The 24,029-nt window shown below is 50.6% G+C and overlaps 1 protein-coding gene across 1 annotated transcript; it reads right to left on the reverse strand.

The window, feature by feature from the left end:
• Positions 1-760: 760 nt before the first annotated feature.
• Positions 761-23,821, reverse strand: LOC144000324 (serine protease 27-like). The gene is made up of 6 exons (XM_077494062.1): positions 23,525-23,821; positions 15,014-15,040; positions 14,738-14,900; positions 6,236-6,501; positions 3,124-3,296; positions 761-1,362 (listed from the first exon to the last, which is right to left on the reverse strand). The coding sequence occupies exons 1-6, from the start codon at positions 23,814-23,816 to the stop codon at positions 1,090-1,092; spliced, it is 1,194 nt and encodes a 397-aa protein (XP_077350188.1). The 5' UTR covers positions 23,817-23,821; the 3' UTR covers positions 761-1,089.
• Positions 23,822-24,029: the final 208 nt, after the last annotated feature.

A 24,029-nucleotide genomic window follows, 5' to 3' on the forward strand; every position in this document is an offset into this window, starting at 1 on the left:
CCTCCAGGTATCAATGTACAGGTGTGTGATCCCCCCAGGTATCAATGTACAGGTATGTGATCCCCCAGATATCAATGTACAGGTGTGTTATCCCCCAGGTATCAATATACAGGTGTGTGATCCCCAGGTTTCAATGTACAGGTGTGTGATCCCCAGGTTTTAATGTACAGGTGTGTGATCCCCAGGTATCAATGTACAGGTGTGTGATCCCCCCAGGTATCAATGTACAGGTGTGTGATCCTCCCAGGTATCAATGTACAGGTGTGTGATCCTCCCAGGTATCAATGTACAGGTGTGTGACCCCCCCAGGTATCAATGTACAGGTGTGTGATCCCCCCCAGGTATCAATGTACAGGTGTGTGATCCCCCCAGGTATCAATGTACAGGTGTGTGACCCCCCCAGGTATCAATGTACAGGTGTGTGATCCCCCCCAGGTATCAATGTATAGGTGTGTGATCCCCCCAGGTATCAATGTATAGGTGTGTGATCCCCCCAGGTATCAATGTACAGGTGTGTGATCCCCAGGTATCAATGTATAGGTGTGTGATCCCCCCAGGTATCAATGTACAGGTGTGTTATCCCCCCAGGTATCAAGCTAATCTATTCCACAACATGCTGTGATATTTAGTTCCATTTGCAGGAATGTTTCTGATATTTGAGCTACAAAAGTCTTATAAATAGACCCCTTTAGTATGTTATGTGCTCCCTGTCCCGCCTATTGATCTGAATAATAACCACGCACAATGTTTGGTCAGAACATTCGTTAAATATTTGTTTATTGCTATAAAGTCCCCTATCAGAGTACAGAGAGAGCCCTCTGGTATATAGTCGGGGGGGTCATGCATGTCCGCTCGCCTTGGGCTCCAGAGAGAAGATAGACTATAACGTGGACTCAGGTTGCCCAATCATTGGCTTTGGCTGCCATCTTTGCTCGGGGTCCACGTTCCCCTGATGCCGAGTTCCGATGCTGCTCATTGGGTCTCGTTACCAACATTACCCTAAAAAGAAAAAATGCGTTCGGCGCTTTGACGGTAAACCTTCGCAGAAGTTGGGCGTCGGCCTTTTGGCTCTCCGTCATCTCCTTGGGGTCACTTCAGCAGCCAGTGTAGGAGGAGAGTGCAGAGGAAGAGGAGGTGGGTGTGACAAGGGCAGGCCGAGCCGCTGGGCTCAAATGGTGGCGTGATCACCGCAGGAGTCAGCTGGAACTGCGGGACGAATTGTTTGATCCAAGTGGAGTACGCTGCCACCCTGGTGTAGACACCCGGGCGGTTGGCAATGGCGCAGCCGAATCCCCAGCTGACAATTCCAGCAAGAAGCCACGAGCCATCCCATTTACAAGCCAGGGGGCCACCAGAATCGCCCTGTGGAGGTCGGAGAAGCACAACGTTAGTGACAGCAGATGTGATTGTGGCTTCACAGGGGCCCCAAAAAAAGCTTTCAGGAAACCTCTACTTTTAAAGATCTGGGGGGGGGGGCCGCCAACCACCCACTTTGTTTTGGAAGGGATAAGAGGTCTTCCACCCAACTTGCTCAACCATGGAGAATTTATTTCCCATATCTTTCAGGTACTCTATTTTGAGATCTTCACACTTGACCTCTCAGGTCATTACATCCCCTGGGGGTTCCCACATTACCTGCTGAATTTATCATTTTACATTATGGTTTATAAGAGAGCCGAATTGGGAACACCCCAAGGTGGGCTGTAAAACCCGGAACCCCCAACATAAGCAGGAACCTGGGTTGGAACTATGGCCGGTGTTCTATGGAATAGTGCCCTCCGTCGAAAAGTGCCCATGCATGTGCAGTACTGAAGGGCACTCCAGCTGATTTTTCCGATCAGCTGGCGTGACGTCACCATAGAGCATGCGTCGCAGGAGGCATTTTTCTACGGGAGATAGAATTTTATGGGCAGAATTGAAAGCTATGCAAACAGTGGAGGAAGACTGAAGTGAGGGAGACCGCAGTGAGGCACAATCTTTCAATTCTGCCCGTCAAATGGTTTCTCCCGGCTGTAAATGCCTCCTATGATGTGCACATGCACTATGGTGACGTCACGCCAGCTGATAGGGAATGCTGCCCTTTAAATGGTTTCTCCCGGCTATAAAAAGCCTCCTATGATGTGTACATGCGCTATGGTGACGTCATGCCAGCTGATTGGGAACGCTGCCCGTCAAATGGTTTCTCCCGGCTATAAATGCCTCCTACAATGTGCACATGCACTATGGTGACGTCACGCCAGCTGATAGGGAATGCTGCCCATCAAATGGTTTCTCCCGGCTATAAATGCCTCCTACAATGTGCACATGCACTATGGTGACGTCACGCCAGCTGATAGGGAATGCTGCCCATCAAATGGTTTCTCCCGGCTATAAATGCCTCCTACAATGTGCACATGCACTATGGTGACGTCACGCTAGCTGATTGGGAATGCTGCCCATCAAATGGTTTCTCCCGGCTATAAATGCCTCCTACAATGTGCACATGCACTATGGTGACGTCACGCCAGCTGATAGGGAATGCTGCCCGTCAAATGGTTTCTCCTGGCTATAAATGCCTCCTATGATGTGCACATGCACTATGGTGACGTCACGCCAGCTGATAGGGAATGCTTTTCCGTACTGCACATGCGTGGACACTTTTGGACGGCAGGCACTATTCGATATAACACCGGGTCATCCCATCACTGGAGAACTCATGAAATGTACGAAACCAGACAACTGACCTATTAGAACACACCCCGCCTAAACATTTTATATCATTTTAGGTGGACTAACTCTTAATCTAAAAATTAAGAATTTTTAAGAAATTATAAGATTCAATTGTTGGATTTTTAGGGTTTTGGTGTCCTCAAAAATGCTAAGGTACAATTGATTAGGTGAGCTCTAATTAGGGGTCCAACATAAAACCTTTGTCAGTCTGTATTATTTTGCCGGTTCGTTTTTTAGGAACCTTCTCGTTGAAGCCCCCGTTCCCCGGCTCTATAGAAGTACCTTCCCGGTTCCACAACCTTCCAAATGGATCCAAAAGTCTATATATCTAACATAAGGCCTGAAGACCAACGTTGGCCAAGAACACTGGGAATGACCAATTACCGCTGACCCATGGCGGTGCCTCTCGTTTACCTGACACGCATCCTTCAGACCATCCTTGAATCCGGCACAGATCATGTCCCATTGGATGAGGGTGGTGTTGGGGCTCAGGGTGGGGTTATTGATGTGGTACATGGAGTCACAATCTGCATGGCTTATAATTGGGAGTTCCACCTGCTGAAGGGTTCGGGGAGACTGCAGGCTCACTGCAAGAGACAAGACGTTGTTATTGGCTGTCGGATATCTGTTCTATGTTACTCTTCACATGTATTTGGGAACCATCAAACCAAACATACAACAATGGAACCAAAGTACACGCATGATGGTCAGACTTGTTCAAGAGTTTTTTTTTTATTTAAGGTAAAATGAAAATCAATATCAGTAAGCCAACAGGACAACCTTGTAGGGTTGTCTAACATCAGGTGGTTGGACATCACCGACAACCACCGTCCAATGGCGAGAAGGCTTAAAATTGTAAGAAGAAGCCACAGAAAAAAAAAAGTTTTAGAATTTATATGTGGCAAAAATGATCTGAATACATAATTGTATCTCTGCCCGAAAGCAAACGTCCGCCAAAGCTACTAGATCAGTGATGGCGAACCTTGGCACCCCAGATGTTTTGGAACTACATTTCCCATGATGCTCACCTACACTGCAGAGTGCCAGAGCATCATGGAAAATGTAGTTCCAAAACATCTGGGGTGCCAAGGTTCACCATCACTGTACTAGATGTTTGGGACTGATGGTGGACCGGAAGAAAACTGCTGTCAGTTAGACATCCCCAAATGACAGAAAAGACACTTTCCAAGTATTGAGAGTGTGGGACATGTCTGAGATTGAGCTACGAAATGGTCAAAAAGCGAATTTTCCAGATTTTTCCACGAGCCTCTTAAGATGATGAACCAATTCTAACAATTATCTTTATTGCTCTCCGCACCAAATCAGATTGTCCAAAAATGGCAGCTGAAAGTCTAACTAACTGGTGACTGAGAGGCATCAAACATTTGATGGCACTCATGAGGCCTACTGCCCGGACACTGCCTGCCCTGACCTGTTCCTGTCCTATGACTCTGCCCGGACACCGCCTGCCCTGACCTGTTCCTGTTCTATGACTCTGCCCGGACATTGCCTGCCCTGACCTGTTCCTGTTCTATGACTCTGCCCGGACATTGCCTGCCCTGACCTGTTCCTGTTCTATGACTCTGCCCAGACATTGCCTGCCCTGACCTGTTCCTGTTCTATGACTCTGTCTGCACACCACCTACCCTGATCTGTTCCTGTTCTATGGCTCTGCCTGAACACTGGCTACCCTGATCTTTTCCTGTCCTATGACTCTGCTGGAACACTGCCTGCCCTGACCTGTTCCTGTCCTATGACTGCCTGAAAACTGCCTGCCCTGATCTGTTCCTGTTCAATGACTCTGCCTGGATACTGCCTGCCCTTATCTGTTCCTGTCCTATGGCTCTGCCTGAACACCACCTACCCTGATCTGTTCCTATCCTATGACTGCCTGCCCTGATCTGTTCCTGTCCTATGACTCTGCCTGAACACAGCCTACCTGGATGTGTTTATTCTCTATGAGTCTACCATAACAGTACCTGCCCTGACCTGTTCCTGTCCTATGACTCTGTCTGAACACTGCCTGCCCTGCCCTGACCTGTTCCTCTTTTATGACTCTGCCTGACCACCGCCTACCCTGACCTGTTCCTGTCATATGACTCTGTCTGAACACCGCCTACCCTGACCTGTTCATGTCCTATGACTCTGCCTAAACACCGCCTACCCTGACCTGTTCCTGTCTTATGACTCTTTCTGAACACCGCCTACCCTGACCTGTTCATGTCCTATGGCTCTGCCTGAACACCGCCTACCCTGACCTGTTCATGTCCTATGGCTCTGCCTGAACACCGCCTACCCTGACCTGTTCATGTCCTATGACTCTACCTGAACACTGCCTACCCTGACCTGTTCATGTCCTATGACTCTACCTGAACACCGCCTACCCTGACCTGTTCCTGTCCTATGACTCTGCCTGAACACCGCCTACCCTGACCTGTTCATGTCATAGTTTCATAGTTAGTAAGGTTGAATAAAGACACCAGTCCATCTAGTTCAACCTGAGTGAGTGTCTACAATTGTCCCTATCCCTGTACATTCACATGGGTCCCTACCCTCAAGGAGCCCACAATCCAAGGTCCCTGTTCATATACTAAGGCCAATTTTGGAGAGAAGCCAATTAACCTACCTGCATGTCTTTGGATTGTGGGAGGAAACCGGAGTACCCGGAGAAAACCCATGCAGGCACAGGGAGAACATGCAAACTCCAGGCAGGTGGTGTCATGGTTGGGATTTGAACCAGTGACCCTTCTTACTGCTAGGTGAGAGTGCTAACCACTACACCACTGTGCTGCCCAGTCCTATGACTATGACTCTGCCTGGACACCGCCTACCCTGACCTGTTCATGTCCTATGGCTCAGCCTGAACACCGCCTACCCTGACCTGTTCATGTCCTATGACTCTGCCTAAACACCGCCTACCCTGACCTGTTCATGTCCTATGACTCTGCCTAAACACCGCCTACCCTGACCTGTTCATGTCCTATGACTCTGCCTAAACACCGCCTACCCTGACCTGTTCATGTCCTATGACTCTACCTGAACACCGCCTACCCTGACCTGTTCATGTCCTATGACTCTACCTGAACACCGCCTACCCTGACCTGTTCATGTCCTATGGCTCTGCCTGAATACTGCCTGCCCTGATCTTTTTATTCTTTGAGTCTACCTGAATGCTTACCATTGACCATTCGTGTTTTCCAATTATGTATTTTCCTATTGGGTTGGTCCTTTGGTTATCTGGCCCCCATATCCTCATTTGTCAGTGGGGGAGACAAAACAAACACCCTCCTGATGGGGCTATAAATAAGAATTAGACATTCCTTTAGGCTCCTCGGCTAGACAGAGCCCACACCACCCACAACTGACCCTGGGTGGAAAGGAGATCATCTCACTGCTGATTGTTCTCAATAGTTCTGAACTTTAATAAAAAAATAAATATCATCGGGTCATAAATGGAGATTCTGTATATAAATGCGAATCCCTTTCCCCAGCAACTGTGTCTGGATGTAGACCAGAGAGCCCTCACCTCCTTGCCTTATGGAGCCCCAGCCAGTGACGAAGCAGTACATGTCGCTGGGGAACTGGACATTGGCTTCGGGGATGCAGATTGGCATGATGTAGTCCGTGTACTGTATGGAGTACTGCAGTTTGAGAAGGGCGATGTCTCCGCTGCTACCGGCCCCCTGGTAAATGGGATGGATGTTGATGGCGGTGATGGGAGACATGACCCCGCCGGGTACAGACAGCTGGTAAGCTCCCAGGTTCACCATGTAATCAGATACAGAGTAGGGCCTGGTGGGAAGAGAAGAACACCAACGTCCACCAACAGTTAGGAGAATTCACATAATGTTTAAAATGTTAATTTCTCACATTCGTCTATTACTTACACAGAGTGAAGCTAAAGTGTAAGTGCATAGCCTGGTCATTGCCTGACCATAGCTTTACCATGCCTAGTCATAGCTTGACCATAGCCTTACCATGCCTACTCATAGCCTTACCATGTCTAGTCATAGCCTGACCATAGCCTTACTGTGTCTAGTCGTAGCCTTATTGTGCCTATTCATAGCCTTGCCATGCACAGTCATAACTTGACCATAGCCTGACCATGCCTAGTCATAGCCTGGTGGTAGCTTGGTCATAGCCTGACCATAGTCTGACCATGCCTAGTCATAACCGGACCCTAGCCTTACCATACCTAATTAAAGCCTGGTAATACCCTCACCATGCCTAGTCATAGCCTGCCCATAGCCTCATCATGCCTAGTCATAGTCTGACCATAGCCTCATCATGCCTAGTCATAGTCTGACCATAGCCTTAACATGCCTAGTCATAGTCTGACCATAGTCTTACCATGCCTAGTCATAGTCTGCCCATAGCCTCATCATGCCTAGTCATAGCCTGCCCATAGCCTCATCATGCCTAGTCATAGCCTGCCCATAGCCTTATCATGTCTAGTCATAGCCGGACCCTAGCCTTACCATACCTAATCAAAGCCTGGTCATAGCCTCACCATGCCTAGTCATAGTCTGACCATAGCCTTTCCATGCCTAGTCATAGTCTGACCATAGCCTTTCCATGCCTAGTCATAGTCTGACCATAGCCTTTCCATGCCTAGTCATAGTCTGCCCATAGCCTTAACATGCCTAGTCATAGTCTGCCCATAGCCTTAACATGCCTAGTCATAGCCTGATCATAGTCTTACCATGCCTAGTCATAGCCTGGCCATAGCCTTATCATGTCTAGTCATAGCCGGACCCTAGCCTTACCATACCTAATCAAAGCCTGGTCATAGCCTCACCATGCCTAGTCATAGCCTGCCCATAGCCTCACCATGCCTTGTCAAAGTCTGACCATAGCCTTTCCATGCCTAGTCATAGTCTGACCATAGCCTTTCCATGCCTAGTCATAGTCTGACCATAGCCTTTCCATGCCTAGTCATAGTCTGACCATAGCCTTTCCATGCCTAGTCATAATCTGACCATAGCCTTTCCATGCCTAGTCATAGCCTGACCATAGTCTTTCCATGCCTAGTCATAGTCTGACCATAGCCTTTCCATGCCTAGTCATAGTCTGACCATAGCCTTTCCATGCCTAGTCATAGCCTGACCATAGTCTTACCATGTCTAGTCATAGCCTGACCATAGCCGGGTTGTAGCCAGGCCATTGGCTGACCCCGCCCTGGTCATAGCCTGGTGGTAGCCTGACTATAGCCTGGTGTACTGTAGGGACCCTTGTCTGAATTCAGTGCAGCAGCCAGTCTGAGCTCGGTTTGTCTGTTATCTGGGTTCGCTGAGTTTCCTTTAAGCCTCAGGACATCGTCTGTTACTGGTCAGTGCTCCCCAGTAGGTAAAGTAAGAAGATATAAATATATCATCCAAAACATCATATCACCTTGACTGATCACTGAGAGGTTTATTACTATAGATGGGGGCTGGTGGAGGGGAAAAAATATTTGGGGAGACTTTTATAAAGGTCCTTTTGCCTCCCAGGCCAACTGTCTGAGAAGGAGATGAGCCCAGGGGTCCTTGCCTCCCAGGCCAACTGTCTGAGAAGATGAGCCCAGGGGTCCTTGCCTCCCAGGCCTGCTGTCTGAGAAGGAGATGAGCCCAGGGGTCCTTGCCTCCCAGGCCTGCTGTCTGAGAAGGAGATGAGCCCAGGGGTCCTTGCCTCCCAGGCCAGCTGTCTGAGAAGGAGATGAGCCCAGGGGTCCTTGCCTCCCAGGCCAGCTGTCTGAGAAGGAGATGAGCCCAGGGGTCCTTGCCTCCCAGGCCAGCTGTCTGAGAAGGAGATGAACCCAGGGGTCCTTGCCTCCCAGGCCAACTGTCTGAGAAGATGAGCTCAGGGGTCCTTGCCTCCCAGGCCAGCTGTCTGAGAAGGAGATGAGCCCAGGGGTCCTTGCCTCCCAGGCCAGCTGTCTGAGAAGATGAGCTCAGGGGTCCTTGCCTCCCAGGCCAGCTGTCTGAGAAGGAGATGAGCCCAGGGGTCCTTGCCTCCCAGGCCAACTGTCTGAGAAGATGAACCCAGGGGTCCTTGCCTCCCAGGCCAGCTGTCTGAGAAGATGAGCTCAGGGGTCCTTGCCTCCCAGGCCAGCTGTCTGAGAAGGAGATGAGCCCAGGGGTCCTTGCCTCCCAGGCCAACTGTCTGAGAAGATGAGCCCAGGGGTCCCTGCCTCCCAGGCCAACTGTCTGAGAAGATGAGCCCAGGGGTCCTTGCCTCCCAGGCCAGCTGTCTGAGAAGATGAGCTCAGGGGTCCTTGCCTCCCAGGCCAGCTGTCTGAGAAGGAGATGAGCCCAGGGGTCCTTGCCTCCCAGGCCAACTGTCTGAGAAGATGAGCCCAGGGGTCCTTGCCTCCCAGGCCAACTGTCTGAGAAGATGAGCCCAGGGGTCCTTGCCTCCCAGGCCAACTGTCTGAGAAGATGAGCCCAGGGGTCCTTGCCTCCCAGGCCCGCTGTCTGAGAAGGAGATGAGCCCAGGGGTCCTTGCCTCCCAGGCCAGCTCTCTGAGATGATGAGCCCAGGGGTCCTTGCCTCCCAGGCCAGCTGTCTAAGAAGATGAGCTCAGGGGTCCTTGCCTCCCAGGCCTGCTGTCTGAGAAGATGAGCCCAGGGGTCCTTGCCTCCCAGGCCAGCTCTCTGAGATGATGAGCCCATGGGTCCTTGCCTCCCAGGCCCGCTGTCTGAGAAGATGAGCCCAGGGGTCCTTGCCTCCCAGGCCAGCTGTCTGAGAAGATGAGCCCAGGGGTCCTTGCCTCCCAGGCCAGCTGTCTGAGAAGATGAGCCCAGGGGTCCTTGCCTCCCAGGCCCGCTGTCTGAGAAGGAGATGAGCCCAGGGGTCCTTGCCTCCCAGGCCTGCTGTCTGAGAAGATGAGCCCAGGGGTCCTTGCCTCCCAGGCCAGCTGTCTGAGAAGGAGATGAGCCCAGGGGTCCTTGCCTCCCAGGCCAACTGTCTGAGAAGATGAGCCCAGGGGTCCTTGCCTCCCAGGCCAGCTGTCTGAGAAGATGAGCTCAGGGGTCCTTGCCTCCCAGGCCAACTGTCTGAGAAGATGAGCCCAGGGGTCCTTGCCTCCCAGGCCAGCTGTCTGAGAAGGAGATGAGCCCAGGGGTCCTTGCCTCCCAGGCCAGCTGTCTGAGAAGATGAGCTCAGGGGTCCTTGCCTCCCAGGCCAACTGTCTGAGAAGGAGATGAGCCCAGGGGTCCTTGCCTCCCAGGCCTGCTCTCTGAGAAGGAGATGAGCCCAGGGGTCCTTGCCTCCCAGGCCTGCTGTCTGACAAGGAGATGAGCCCAGGGGTCCTTGCCTCCCAGGCCAACTGTCTGAGAAGATGAGTCCAGGGGTCCTTGTCTCCCAGGCCAACTGTCTGAGAAGATGAGCCCAGGGGTCCTTGCCTCCCAGGCCAACTGTCTGAGAAGATGAGCCCAGGGGTCCTTGCCTCCCAGGCCAACTGTCTGAGAAGGAGATGAGCCCAGGGGTCCTTGCCTCCCAGGCCAGCTGTCTGAGAAGATGAGCTCAGTGGTCCTTGCCTCCCAGGCCAACTGTCTGAGAAGGAGATGAGCCCAGGGGTCCTTGCCTCCCAGGCCTGCTCTCTGAGAAGGAGATGAGCCCAGGGGTCCTTGCCTCCCAGGCCAACTGTCTGAGAAGATGAGTCCAGGGGTCCTTGTCTCCCAGGCCAACTGTCTGAGAAGATGAGCCCAGGGGTCCTTGCCTCCCAGGCCAACTGTCTGAGAAGATGAGCCCAGGGGTCCTTGCCTCCCAGGCCAGCTGTCTGAGAAGGAGATGAGCCCAGGGGTCCTTGCCTCCCAGGCCAGCTGTCTGAGAAGATGAGCTCAGTGGTCCTTGCCTCCCAGGCCAACTGTCTGAGAAGGAGATGAGCCCAGGGGTCCTTGCCTCCCAGGCCTGCTCTCTGAGAAGGAGATGAGCCCAGGGGTCCTTGCCTCCCAGGCCTGCTGTCTGAGAAGGAGATGAGCCCAGGGGTCCTTGCCTCCCAGGCCTGCTGTCTGAGAAGGAGATGAGCCCAGGGGTCCTTGCCTCCCAGGCCAGCTGTCTGAGAAGATGAGCTCAGTGGTCCTTGCCTCCCAGGCCAACTGTCTGAGAAGGAGATGAGCCCAGGGGTCCTTGCCTCCCAGGCCTGCTCTCTGAGAAGGAGATGAGCCCAGGGGTCCTTGCCTCCCAGGCCTGCTGTCTGACAAGGAGATGAGCCCAGGGGTCCTTGCCTCCCAGGCCAACTGTCTGAGAAGATGAGTCCAGGGGTCCTTGTCTCCCAGGCCAGCTGTCTGAGAAGGAGATGAGCCCAGGGGTCCTTGCCTCCCAGGCCTGATGTCTGAGAAGGAGATGAGCCCAGGGGTCCTTGCCTCCCAGGCCTGCTGTCTGAGAAGGAGATGAGCCCAGGGGTCCTTGTCTCCCAGGCCTGCTGTCTGAGAAGGAGATGAGCCCAGGGGTCCTTGCCTCCCAGGCCTGCTGTCTGAGAAGGAGATGAGCCCAGGGGTCCTTGCCTCCCAGGCCAACTGTCTGAGAAGGAGATGAGCCCAGGGGTCCTTGCCTCCCAGGTCTGCTGTCTGAGAAGGAGATGAGCCCAGGGGTCCTTGCCTCCCAGGCCAGCTGTCTGAGAAGGAGATGAGCCCAGGGGTCCTTGCCTCCCAGGCCTGATGTCTGAGAAGGAGATGAGCCCAGGGGTCCTTGCCTCCCAGGTCTGCTGTCTGAGAAGGAGATGAGCCCAGGGGTCCTTGCCTCCCAGGCCAGCTGTCTGAGAAGGAGATGAGCCCAGGGGTCCTTGCCTCCCAGGCCTGATGTCTGAGAAGGAGATGAGCCCAGGGGTCCTTGCCTCCCAGGCCAGCTGTCTGAGAAGGAGATGAGCCCAGGGGTCCTTGCCTCCCAGGCCAGCTGTCTAAGAAGAAGATGAGCCCAGGGGTCCTTGCCTCCCAGGCCAGCTGTCTAAGAAGGAGATGAGCCCAGGGGTCCTTGCCTCCCAGGCCAGCTGTCTGAGAAGGAGATGAGCCCAGGGGTCCTTGCCTCCCAGGCCTGATGTCTGAGAAGGAGATGAGCCCAGGGGTCCTTGCCTCCCAGGCCAGCTGTCTGAGAAGATGAGCCCAGGGGTCCTTGCCTCCCAGGCCCGCTGTCTGAGAAGGAGATGAGCCCAGGGGTCCTTGCCTCCCAGGCCTGCTGTCTGAGAAGATGAGCCCAGGGGTCCTTGCCTCCCAGGCCAGCTGTCTGAGAAGGAGATGAGCCCAGGGGTCCTTGCCTCCCAGGCCAGCTGTCTGAGAAGATGAGCTCAGGGGTCCTTGCCTCCCAGGCCAACTGTCTGAGAAGATGAGCCCAGGGGTCCTTGCCTCCCAGGCCAGCTGTCTGAGAAGGAGATGAGCCCAGGGGTCCTTGCCTCCCAGGCCAGCTGTCTGAGAAGATGAGCTCAGGGGTCCTTGCCTCCCAGGCCAACTGTCTGAGAAGGAGATGAGCCCAGGGGTCCTTGCCTCCCAGGCCTGCTCTCTGAGAAGGAGATGAGCCCAGGGGTCCTTGCCTCCCAGGCCTGCTGTCTGACAAGGAGATGAGCCCAGGGGTCCTTGCCTCCCAGGCCAACTGTCTGAGAAGATGAGTCCAGGGGTCCTTGTCTCCCAGGCCAACTGTCTGAGAAGATGAGCCCAGGGGTCCTTGCCTCCCAGGCCAACTGTCTGAGAAGATGAGCCCAGGGGTCCTTGCCTCCCAGGCCAACTGTCTGAGAAGGAGATGAGCCCAGGGGTCCTTGCCTCCCAGGCCAGCTGTCTGAGAAGATGAGCTCAGTGGTCCTTGCCTCCCAGGCCAACTGTCTGAGAAGGAGATGAGCCCAGGGGTCCTTGCCTCCCAGGCCTGCTCTCTGAGAAGGAGATGAGCCCAGGGGTCCTTGCCTCCCAGGCCAACTGTCTGAGAAGATGAGTCCAGGGGTCCTTGTCTCCCAGGCCAACTGTCTGAGAAGATGAGCCCAGGGGTCCTTGCCTCCCAGGCCAACTGTCTGAGAAGATGAGCCCAGGGGTCCTTGCCTCCCAGGCCAGCTGTCTGAGAAGGAGATGAGCCCAGGGGTCCTTGCCTCCCAGGCCAGCTGTCTGAGAAGATGAGCTCAGTGGTCCTTGCCTCCCAGGCCAACTGTCTGAGAAGGAGATGAGCCCAGGGGTCCTTGCCTCCCAGGCCTGCTCTCTGAGAAGGAGATGAGCCCAGGGGTCCTTGCCTCCCAGGCCTGCTGTCTGAGAAGGAGATGAGCCCAGGGGTCCTTGCCTCCCAGGCCTGCTGTCTGAGAAGGAGATGAGCCCAGGGGTCCTTGCCTCCCAGGCCAGCTGTCTGAGAAGATGAGCTCAGTGGTCCTTGCCTCCCAGGCCAACTGTCTGAGAAGGAGATGAGCCCAGGGGTCCTTGCCTCCCAGGCCTGCTCTCTGAGAAGGAGATGAGCCCAGGGGTCCTTGCCTCCCAGGCCTGCTGTCTGACAAGGAGATGAGCCCAGGGGTCCTTGCCTCCCAGGCCAACTGTCTGAGAAGATGAGTCCAGGGGTCCTTGTCTCCCAGGCCAGCTGTCTGAGAAGGAGATGAGCCCAGGGGTCCTTGCCTCCCAGGCCTGATGTCTGAGAAGGAGATGAGCCCAGGGGTCCTTGCCTCCCAGGCCTGCTGTCTGAGAAGGAGATGAGCCCAGGGGTCCTTGTCTCCCAGGCCTGCTGTCTGAGAAGGAGATGAGCCCAGGGGTCCTTGCCTCCCAGGCCTGCTGTCTGAGAAGGAGATGAGCCCAGGGGTCCTTGCCTCCCAGGCCAACTGTCTGAGAAGGAGATGAGCCCAGGGGTCCTTGCCTCCCAGGTCTGCTGTCTGAGAAGGAGATGAGCCCAGGGGTCCTTGCCTCCCAGGCCAGCTGTCTGAGAAGGAGATGAGCCCAGGGGTCCTTGCCTCCCAGGCCTGATGTCTGAGAAGGAGATGAGCCCAGGGGTCCTTGCCTCCCAGGTCTGCTGTCTGAGAAGGAGATGAGCCCAGGGGTCCTTGCCTCCCAGGCCAGCTGTCTGAGAAGGAGATGAGCCCAGGGGTCCTTGCCTCCCAGGCCTGATGTCTGAGAAGGAGATGAGCCCAGGGGTCCTTGCCTCCCAGGCCAGCTGTCTGAGAAGGAGATGAGCCCAGGGGTCCTTGCCTCCCAGGCCAGCTGTCTAAGAAGAAGATGAGCCCAGGGGTCCTTGCCTCCCAGGCCAGCTGTCTAAGAAGGAGATGAGCCCAGGGGTCCTTGCCTCCCAGGCCAGCTGTCTGAGAAGGAGATGAGCCCAGGGGTCCTTGCCTCCCAGGCCTGATGTCTGAGAAGGAGATGAGCCCAGGGGTCCTTGCCTCCCAGGCCAGCTGTCTGAGAAGGAGATGAGCCCAGGGGTCCTTGCCTCCCAGGCCAGCTGTCTAAGAAGAAGATGAGCCCAGGGGTCCTTGCCTCCCAGGCCAGCTGTCTAAGAAGGAGATGAGCCCAGGGGTCCTTGCCTCCCAGGCCGGCTTAGCTTAGTAAATGTGGTGCAGCTTCAATTGTAAAAAAAAAAAAATACGCAGGGGTGAAGAAAATAACTGCTTTCACGTGATTGGATGAATGGAATCAGCAGAGCTTCACCACTTTCCCTAAGCTCTGGGGGAAGTGAGTGTAACAGCACTTGCAAAGTTCACAGTCTGTTTGTAAAGTCTTCAGTAAATCCACCCCCAGAACTTTCTAAGCCCCCTCTCTGTAAATAATGAACACTGATGGAGGGAACGTGCAGGAAACAGGGCAAGCATAGCTAGGACTGAACTAACTAGCACTAAACAGGAGGAGAGGGCGGAGGGAGAGACCAAATCACATCACTAAACAAGCTGTAGTGGCTCATATCTGCCACTAGATGTCAGCATGCCCCAAACAAAGGCAGCCTCATTCAATTCAAAACAGAAAAATTTCATATAAGAGGGACAGAACACTACAGATAAATACCGTATGAACATATAATAGAATAGATAGCAATGGGTCATGCAAACCTTTGCAAATAAAAGCTGTTAGCTGTACAGTATATGCCACTTACCCGAAAAAGTCACCTACCGTACAAAGCAGTGCGCGGCGGTCAGCACCCACTGGGAGTCAATCATGACCCCTCCACAGATATGGGAGCCACCCCTCCTCAGGCTGATCTGCCATGGCCAATCCCCGGGGGCGGCTTCCTGTCCACCCACAATGCGGTCCGATGTCACCGGCTTACCACAACCTACGTAGAACCAGAAACCGTGATCACCCTCCTGGCGGGGTACGTGGGGTGGGCCAGATTTGTATGGGGGGTATCAGTTATGTAAAGTAGGTGTAGAAGGTCGGGGGACTTACCTGAGTAGGACGTTGAAAGCTGAACACCTGAAAGATGAAGGAACATGTTACTATGTCATCTCTAGAAGCCACCGAGCTTCATCTACTATGAGAGGGTCTGCCCTCACTGTGGGGTACTTCTCATGTCTTCTGCCCTCCTGGGAGCGTCTGATCATCCCGAGACGCCCAGAATGTTTTAGTTACTCTAAGGAAGTATTTTCTGTGGTCACCCATAAAGGTCCTTCACTCCATTAATCAGAGAGAGTCTAGTACACATGGGTCAAACACACGGCCCGTGGGCCGAGTCCGGCCTGCCAGGCCATTTCATGTGGTCATCGCACCACTCCTGCAGCTGCAGCACCCCCCCCCCCACCCCCACCTTGTGTCAGCAGTCAGCCGCAGAGAGGAGGACAGAATTTCTCCTACAGATCCTGCACTTCTCCATGCCGCATCAGCACTCCTCGCCCCCTCCTTGTCTTAGTATTCAGCAGCAGAAGGGAGGACAGAATTTCTCCTACAGATCCTGCACTTCTCCATGCTGCATTAGCACCCCCTCGCCCCCTCCTTGTCTTAGTATTCAGCAGCAGAGAGGAGGACGGAACTCCTCCTACAGATCCTTTACTTCTCCATGCTGCATCAGCACCCCCTCGTCTCCACTAACTCCTTATATCAGTATTCAGCAGCAGAGAGGAGGACAGAACTCCTTCGCCAGATCCATGCATCATCAGCGCCCCCACATCTCCACCACCTCCTTGTCTCAGTATTCAGCAGCAGAGAGGAGGACAGAACTCCTCCTACAGATCCTGTACTTCTCCATGCCGCATCATCACCCCCTCACCCCCCGTCTCAGTGTTCAGCAGCAGAGAGGAGGACGGAACTCCTACAGATCCTACACTTTTCCATGCAGGATCAGCACCCCCTCGCCTCCACCACCTCCTTGTCTCAGTATTCAGCAGCAGAGAGGAGGACAGAACTCCTTCGCCAGATCCATGCATCATCAGCGCCCCCCGCATCTCCACCACCTCCTTGTCTCAGCATTCAGCATCAGAGAGGAGGACAGATCTTCTCCTACAGATCCTGTACTTCTCCATGCATCTGCAGAGAGACTCGTCTCTGTCCTCGTCTTGGCATTCGGCAGCAGAGAGGAGGACGGAACTCCTCCTACAGATCCTGTACTTCTCCATGCAGCATCAGCGCCCCTCTTTTCTCTGCCTCCCCATAGATGGGTGGACCCTCGGCTGCTTCAGCAGGAATTATCCGCTACTTTGACTAATGTATGGGCAGGCTGGTTGTACTGAAGAATCTATCCATCCATTGACTTCGGGACAACCAGCCTGCTGGCCTTTCTTATTTTTCATGTGATTAGTGCCGGCGGCTATAGCCACAAGCAGCGGTGGTCGTATTCTCATGGCAGGGAAACCTCCATAATGTGATGATGGGGGAATCGGGCAATTTTCCTTTCTATAACCCGTGGTTGAAGAAAATAAATTTGGCGAATGTATGACCCATGGCTCCATCTATGACCTACCTGAAGACGGCCATCGATGGAGCCATCCCCCAATCAACACTGACCCTGTGGATTGAGGAATCCCCCCCGGGGACACAATATATATGGCTAGCGGCCAGGCCTGAACTGGCCATAGGGCAGACCGGGCATTTGCCCGGTGGGCCGGGGGCCGCATGTCTGGGACATGCAGAGTCGGCCGCGGGTTCTGACATGCAGGAACGGTGTACTAACAGTGGCCGTTGATGTTCCGCCAGTGGTGTAATAAGCGGGGGCGGGCCGCCAGTGGTGTAATAAGCGGGGGCGGGCCGCCAGTGGTGTAATAAGCGGGGGCGGGCCGCCAATGACAGGCTCTTTGAGAGCTGTAGTTGCTCTTTGCAGTGGGGGGTGGGTGAGCCTCGGAGCCGCACTCCAGTGACACACGTAGGCACATGGGGGGGGGGCGGAACCCGCAATGATTCCGCTTCTCTCTGGCACGGTGGAAGCGGCTCTGATCCGTCTCGGTTCGGATGTCTCCCACAGCCGAGCAGAGTGAAGCCCCTCCCCCTCCTCCTTTATGTCTACACAGGGGGAGGGGACTCGACATGCAGTCCTGTGCTGATCTCAGGACCTGGGGTCTGAAGGGGGGGGGGGGTCTGTAATGTGGGGGGTTCTGTATTGTAGGAGGAGTTCTGTAGTGTGGGGGGTCTGTATTGTAGGGAGGTTCTGTATTGTAGGGTGGTCTGTAATTTAGGGGGTCTGCAATGTAGGGGGGTTCTGTAGTGTAGGGGGGCCTGTATTGTAGGGGGGGTTCTGTAATGTATTGGGGTCTGTAATGTAGGGGGGTTCTATATTGTAGGGGGAGTCTGTAATGTAGGGGGGTTCTGTAGTTTAGGGGGTCTGAAATGTATGGAGGTTCTGTATTGTTTGGGGTTCAATATTGTACGGGGGGCTGTATTGTAGGGGGGTTCTGTATTGTAGGGGGGTCTGTAATGTTGGGGGTCTATTGTAGGGGGGTTCTGTATTGTAGGGGGGTCTGTATTGTAGGGGAGTCTGTATTGTAGGAGTTCTGTAGTGTAGGGAGGTTCTATATTGTAGGGGGGTCTGTAATGTTGGGGGTTCTGTATTGTAGGGGGTCTATTGTAGGGAGGTTCTGTATTGTAGGGAGGTTCTGTATTGTAGGGAGGTTCTGTATTGTAGGGGGGTTCTGTAGTGTAGGGAGGTTCTATATTTTAGGGGGGTCTGTAATATAGGGGGGTTCTGTAGTGTAGGGGGCCTGTAATGTAGGGGGGAGTCTGTATTGTAGGGGGGAGTCTGTATTGTAGGGGGTTCTGTATTGTAGGGAGGTTCTATATTTTAGGGGGGTCTGTAATATAGGGGGGTTCTGTAGTGTAGGGGGCCTGTAATGTAGGGGGGAGTCTGTATTGTAGGGGGGTTCTGTATTGTAGGGAGGGGGTCCGCACTGTAGAGAGGGGGTCCGCACTGTAGGGGGTCTGTGTAACATACAGGGGGTCCAGAACTGGAGGTTCAGGGTGCTGTGTAATGTAAAGGGGACCATAGGTGCAGGGCGCCGTGTAAAGTAAAGGGGTCCAGAGGCCGCGCCCCCCCCCCCCCCCCAGCTGCTCAGTCTAAAATGCCCGGGCCTATTTTTGTCCCAGTCCGGGCCTGCTAGCAGCTACAGCAGCTGGTAACAATCACTTGCTGAAAATCCGACATGGTGGATGTACCCAAGTTGATCAATTAATCAACTTGGGAACAGTCAGCCTGCCCATACATGGTTAGGACCTCAGCTGGTTCCTCTCGGACCACCCGAGATTCAAAGCGTCTAGAGGTTCTCGTCCTTTTGTAGGTTATCCATCTCTCCTCTACTTCAAGGGATCTTCGTGCTAATCCTAGAGGTTCACCACTAATGGATTCTACTGTCTCTCCGGGATTCCGGTGGTGAGATCTCAGCACACCTTCTACTACTGTCCTTCCAAAGGTCCCAACTCCCTGCTCTTCCACTGAATATTTCATGGAGTGTATACGGAAGAGGATAGAAGAGACCTCAGGCTAAGCAGGTGAAGAGCCAGAACACACGACGGAAGGATCTCACTGCCGGAATCCCCGAAATATACAAGAAACCAACGAGTGACTCTCCTCACCAGACCTGCTCCCGGAAATGAAGAAATTATACAGATTAAACCGCTATGAGTTATTGCCTCCAAACAGGTGTCAAGTTATTAGCGTAGCCACCAATTAACGTAAAAATGGTGGAAATTTTCAGATTATTATTACCCTGGAAGACTGGTTTGTATCACTGGGAGTGATAAATATCCAATAAATGTTACAATAATTTGTGTTTCAATCGCCCAACAAGGAGCCGTATTGTCATCACTGGGTTGGACTGAGTCACCGGCAGATGTAACCATTAACACGGATAACAGTCAATCAACTAAATCTTCAGGTGAGGCCGCCCTCACGTCTCAGAGCTTCCAGGAATTTTCTTATAAAGGGAAGTCGTGCCAAATCTGAGATACTCATCACGTTAAAGAAAGATTCTGAATTCAGTTCTCTGTGGAGTCAGAAGGAGGTGGAGGTCTAGTTCTGATAAAAGTGGTCTTTCTTTCTTTCTTTCTTTAGGAGAAGAACATCTAAAGATTAAGCTTCATTTTTCTATAAGGTTGGAATCAAATTTATTTTTGTTTTAATAGAAAATTCCTAAAACCTTCAGATTGATTGGCACGCTCTGGATTGCCTTGACCTAAACCTCAAGTGGACTTTCGAGGTTCCCCCAGAGAAAACCACAATACAACATTTACAATTAGGGGGGGGGTTCACACACTTTTGTCATTTTTATTGGTTAAAAAAAACTTCAGGTGAGGCCGCTCTCACGTTTCGGGGGCTTTTAGGAATTTCGTAAAAGGGAAGTCGTGCCAAATCTGAGATATTCATCACGTGAAAGAAAGTTTCTGAATTCAGTTCTCTGTGGAGTCAGCCTCAGAAGGAGGTGGAGGTCTAGTTCTGATAAAAGTGATCTTTCTTTAGGAGAAGAACATCTAAAGATTAAGATTCATTTTTCTGAAAGGTTTAAATCGAATTTATTTTTGTTTTCATGGAAAATCTAAATTCCTAAAACCTTCTGTTTTATTAAAACTCTCTGGATAGTCTTGACCCAAACCTCAAGTGGACTTTTGAGGTTCCCCCAGAGAAAACCACAATACAACATTTACAATTAGGAGGGGTTCACACACTTTTGTCATTTTTATTCGTTAAAAAAAATCTTCCGGTGAGGCCGCTCTCACGTTTCGGGGGCTTTTAGGAATTTCTTATAAGGGAAGTCGTGCCAAATCTGAGATATTCATCACATTAAAGAAAGTTTCTGAATTCAGTTCTCTGTGGAGTCAGCCTCAGAAGAAGGTGGAGGTCTAGTTTTGATAAAAGTGGTATTTCTTTCTTTCTTTCTTTCTTTCTTTCTTTAGGAGAAGAACATCTAAAGATTAAGCTTAATTTTTCTGAAAGGTTGAACTCGAATTTATTTTTGATTTAATGGAAAATTCCTAAAACCTTCAGATTCATTGGCACGCTCTGGTTTGCCTTGACCCAAACCTCAAGTGGACTTTCGAGGTGCCCCAGAGAAAACCACAATACAACATTTACAATTAGGGGGGGGGGGGGTTCACACACTTTTGTCATTTTTATTGGTTAAAAAAAACTTCAGGTGAGGCCGCTCTCACGTTTTCGGGGGCTTTTAGGAATTTCGTAAAAGGGAAGTCGTGCCAAATCTGAGATATTCATCACATTAAAGAAAGTTCTGTTGTACCCCACAGTGAGTGCAGACCCTCTCATAAATTCAGTTCTCGTGGAGTCAGTGTCAGAAGGAGGTGGAGGTCTAGTTTTGATAAAAGTGGTCTTTCTTTAGGAGAAGAACATCTAAAGATTAAGCTTCATTTTTCTGAAAGGTTGAAATCGAATTTATTTTAGTTTTAATGGAAAATCTAAATTCCTAAAACCTTCTGTTTTATTGAAACTCTCTGGATTGTCTTGACCTAAACCTCAAGTGGACTTTTGAGGTGCCCCAGAGAAAACCACAATACAACATTTACAATTAGAGGGGGGTTCACACACTTTTGTCATTTTTATTCGTAAAAAAAAAAATTCAAATCTTCAGGTGAGGCCGCTCTCAGGTTTTCGGGGATTTCAGGAATTTCTTAAAAGGGAAGTCGTGCCAAATCTGAGATAGTTTCTGAATTCAGTTCTCTGCCGAGTCAGCCTCAGAAGGAGGTGGAGGTCTAGTTCTGATAAAAATGGTCTTTATTTTTTAAGGAGAAGAACATCTAAAGATTAAAGTTAATTTGTCTGAAAGGTTGAACTCGAATTTATTTTTCTTTTAATGGAAAACCTAAATTCTTAAAACCTGTTTCATTGACACTCTCTGGATTGCCTTGACCCAAACCTCAAATGGACTTTCGAAGTGCCCCAGAGAAAACCACAATACAACATTTACAATTAGGGGGGTTCACACACTTTTGTAATTTTTATTCATTAAAAAAATCTTCAGGTGAGGCCGCTCTCACGTTTCGGGGGCTCTCAGGAATTTCGTAAAAGGGAAGTCGTGCCAAATCTTAGATATTCATCACGTTAAAGAACGTTTCTGAATTCAGTTCTCTGTGGAGTCAGCCTCAGAAGGAGGTGGAGGTCTAGTTCTGATAAAAGTGGTCTTTCTTTAGGAGAAGAACATCTAAAGATTAAGCTTCATTTTTCTGAAAGGTTGGAATCAAATTTATTTTTGTTTTAATGGAAAATTCCTAAAACTTTCTGATTTATTGACACGCTCTGGATTGCCTTGACCCAAACCTCAAGTGGACTTTCGAGGTGCCCCAGAGAAAACCACAATACAACATTTACAATTAGGGGGGGTTCACACACTTTTGTAATTTTTATTCATTAAAAAAATCTTCCGGTGAGGCCGCTCTCACGTTTCGGGGGCTCTCAGGAATTTCGTAAAAGGGAAGTCGTGCCAAATCAGAGATATTCATCACGTTAATAAAGAACGTTTCTGAATTCAGTTCTCTGCAGAGTCAGCCTCAGAAGGAGGTGGAGGTCTAGTTCTGATAAAAGTGGTCTTTATTTTTTAAGGAGAAGAACATCTAAAGATGAAAGTTAATTTGTCTGAAAGGTTGAACTCGAATTTATTTTTCTTTTAATGGAAAACCTAAATTCTTAAAACCTGTTTCATTGACACGCACTGGATTGCCTTGACCCAAACCTCAAGTGCACTTTCGAGGTGCCCCAGAGAAAACCACAATACATTTACAATTAGGGGGGGTTCACACACTTTTGTCATTTTTATTCGTTAAAAAAAATCTTCCGGTGAGGCCGCTCTCAGGTTTCGGGGCTTTTAGGAATTTCTTATAAGGGAAGTCGTGCCAAATCTGAGATATTCATCACGTTAAAGAACGTTTCTGAATTCAGTTCTCTGTGGAGTCAGCCTCAGAAGGAGGTGGAGGTCTAGTTCTGATAAAAGTGGTCTTTCTTTAGGAGAAGAACATCGAAAGATTAAGGTTAATTTGTCTGAAAGGTTGAACTCGAATTTATTTTTCTTTTAATGGAAAACCTAAATTCTTAAAACCTGTTTCATTGACACGCTCTGGATTGCCTTGACCTAAACCTCAAGTGCACTTTCGAGGTGCCCCAGAGAAAACCACAATACAACATTTACAATTAAGGGGGGGGTTCACAAACTTTTGTAATTTGTATTCATAAAAAAAACTAAAATCAAACACAAAAAAAGGTCTGTGCACTTATAAAAGAAACCGCATAGTCAACTGCCTTTTCTATAATGAAATACTAACCACCTCTACTGCTCAAACGGAATGATCAGGATGGGGTGATCGATCTGTGCTGGAGTCACAAGTCCAATAGTTGTGTTGGCTGTGCTCTCTACAACACATAACGTTCTTCGAGCGGTTCTTACTCACCATTGGCAGGGTCTTTTTCCTTTTTGGCCCCGGCGGGTCCCCTGGCCTCCCCCCCCCCCCCTTTCCGAGTCTGCTTTGTGTGTGAGGGAGTTGGGTTAGCATTTCAGGCTAGGTATCCCTCTTTTTGGGGCACACCCCCTGTGTTGGATCTCCGGCTCCAGCAAAATTGGGAACATCTTTTTTGCATTCATAGAATTTTAATCTACATGGTCTGAAAGGTTTGTCATCCCAATATATATATCACTTAGTATTCTCGCCTTAATTATACCCCTGAGGAAGGAGATACACACCTGTGCTCCGAAACGCGTCGGGTTGCAAGAATTACTGGTTTACTACTTGTAATAGATTGTGATGACAGCACTGTAAAATTTGTTCTATTGTATCTTTTTTTTTGATATTTTGTACTTATCATATTTTGTACTTATATATTTTGTACTTCTCATATTGAATAAACATTTTTCAAACTAGATTTATTTTTCCCCAAATGATTTCTGTGCCTTAAAAGTCCACCACAAGGCGATTTTTGTTTCTTTTCTAATGGATCCCCTTGACGTCTATTTCATCCATCAGAGTTATACAGTATCGTTCTTCATCAATATTGACGGGTTTCGCAGCGACTGGTACCGACGTTCTCAGGAGGATACAAAGTAGAGAGGTCGGTCGTGATGCAATATAACCTGATATTATAAGAACAAGAAAAAAAAAAAAAAAATACAAAAAATTGTAGTAGACGGACGTCTCCACTTTGTATCCTCCTGTGGAAACGGGTGGAGGAAGAATATTAATGAAGAACGATACTCTATAACTATGAAGGGATGAAATAGGTGTCTAGTGGATCCATCACCTCATCCTGATAGTTCTGTATTAGCAGTAGAGGTGGAAAGTATTTCATTCATAGAAAGGAAGTTGACTGCGCAGGTCCTTTCACGCGTTTCACCGACCTTTTTGTGTTTGATTTTAGTTGGATTAAGTTTTACTTAACAATTTATTTTAAAAAAAAAGGTCTAAATAAATTTGGCCTCAGAAAAAAAAGGTCTCTTACCACAAAAAAATTAAAAATAAAAATTCAGCAGTTGAATTAGTACTTACCTGCTGCAAGGAGAAGAGAGAGAGTCCAGAGATGGGGGCAAGTCATGACGTTGGTGGTCCGCTCGGGAGGTGACAATGGCTCTCGGTATAATTGGATGACAGTGGGGAGCCCCCTCCACAGCTCACAACAAGTGGGGGAAGAGGAAAGATGGTTGATAAGGTCAGAACGTAGAGAGAAGCAGAGCGCACAACATGGGGACATACGATGGGAAGACCTGAAGATGGATGTAGAGTTTGGATCCTCGGAGGTGACAAGGATGTCACTCAAGTGAGGTAACACACGCACAGTCATGTAAAGATATTTAGCTGCTATACATCCCTCCTCATCACCTCCTCCCCTCATAAACCGCAGCTGTGATGACTCCCCGAGTGATTCACCTATGTCTATAGAAGGAGAGGCCACCACCCTCTGATAGAAGACTACCTGTCTATAGAGAGAGACCACCACCCTCTGATAGAAGACTACCTATCTATAGAGAGAGACCACCACCCTCTGATAGAAGAC

Source organism: Lithobates pipiens, unplaced genomic scaffold, assembly GCF_037356315.1.
Source record: "Lithobates pipiens isolate NorthernLeopardFrog02 unplaced genomic scaffold, aLitPip1_a1.2 Scaffold_22, whole genome shotgun sequence".
Taxonomy (NCBI): Eukaryota; Metazoa; Chordata; class Amphibia; order Anura; family Ranidae; genus Lithobates; species Lithobates pipiens.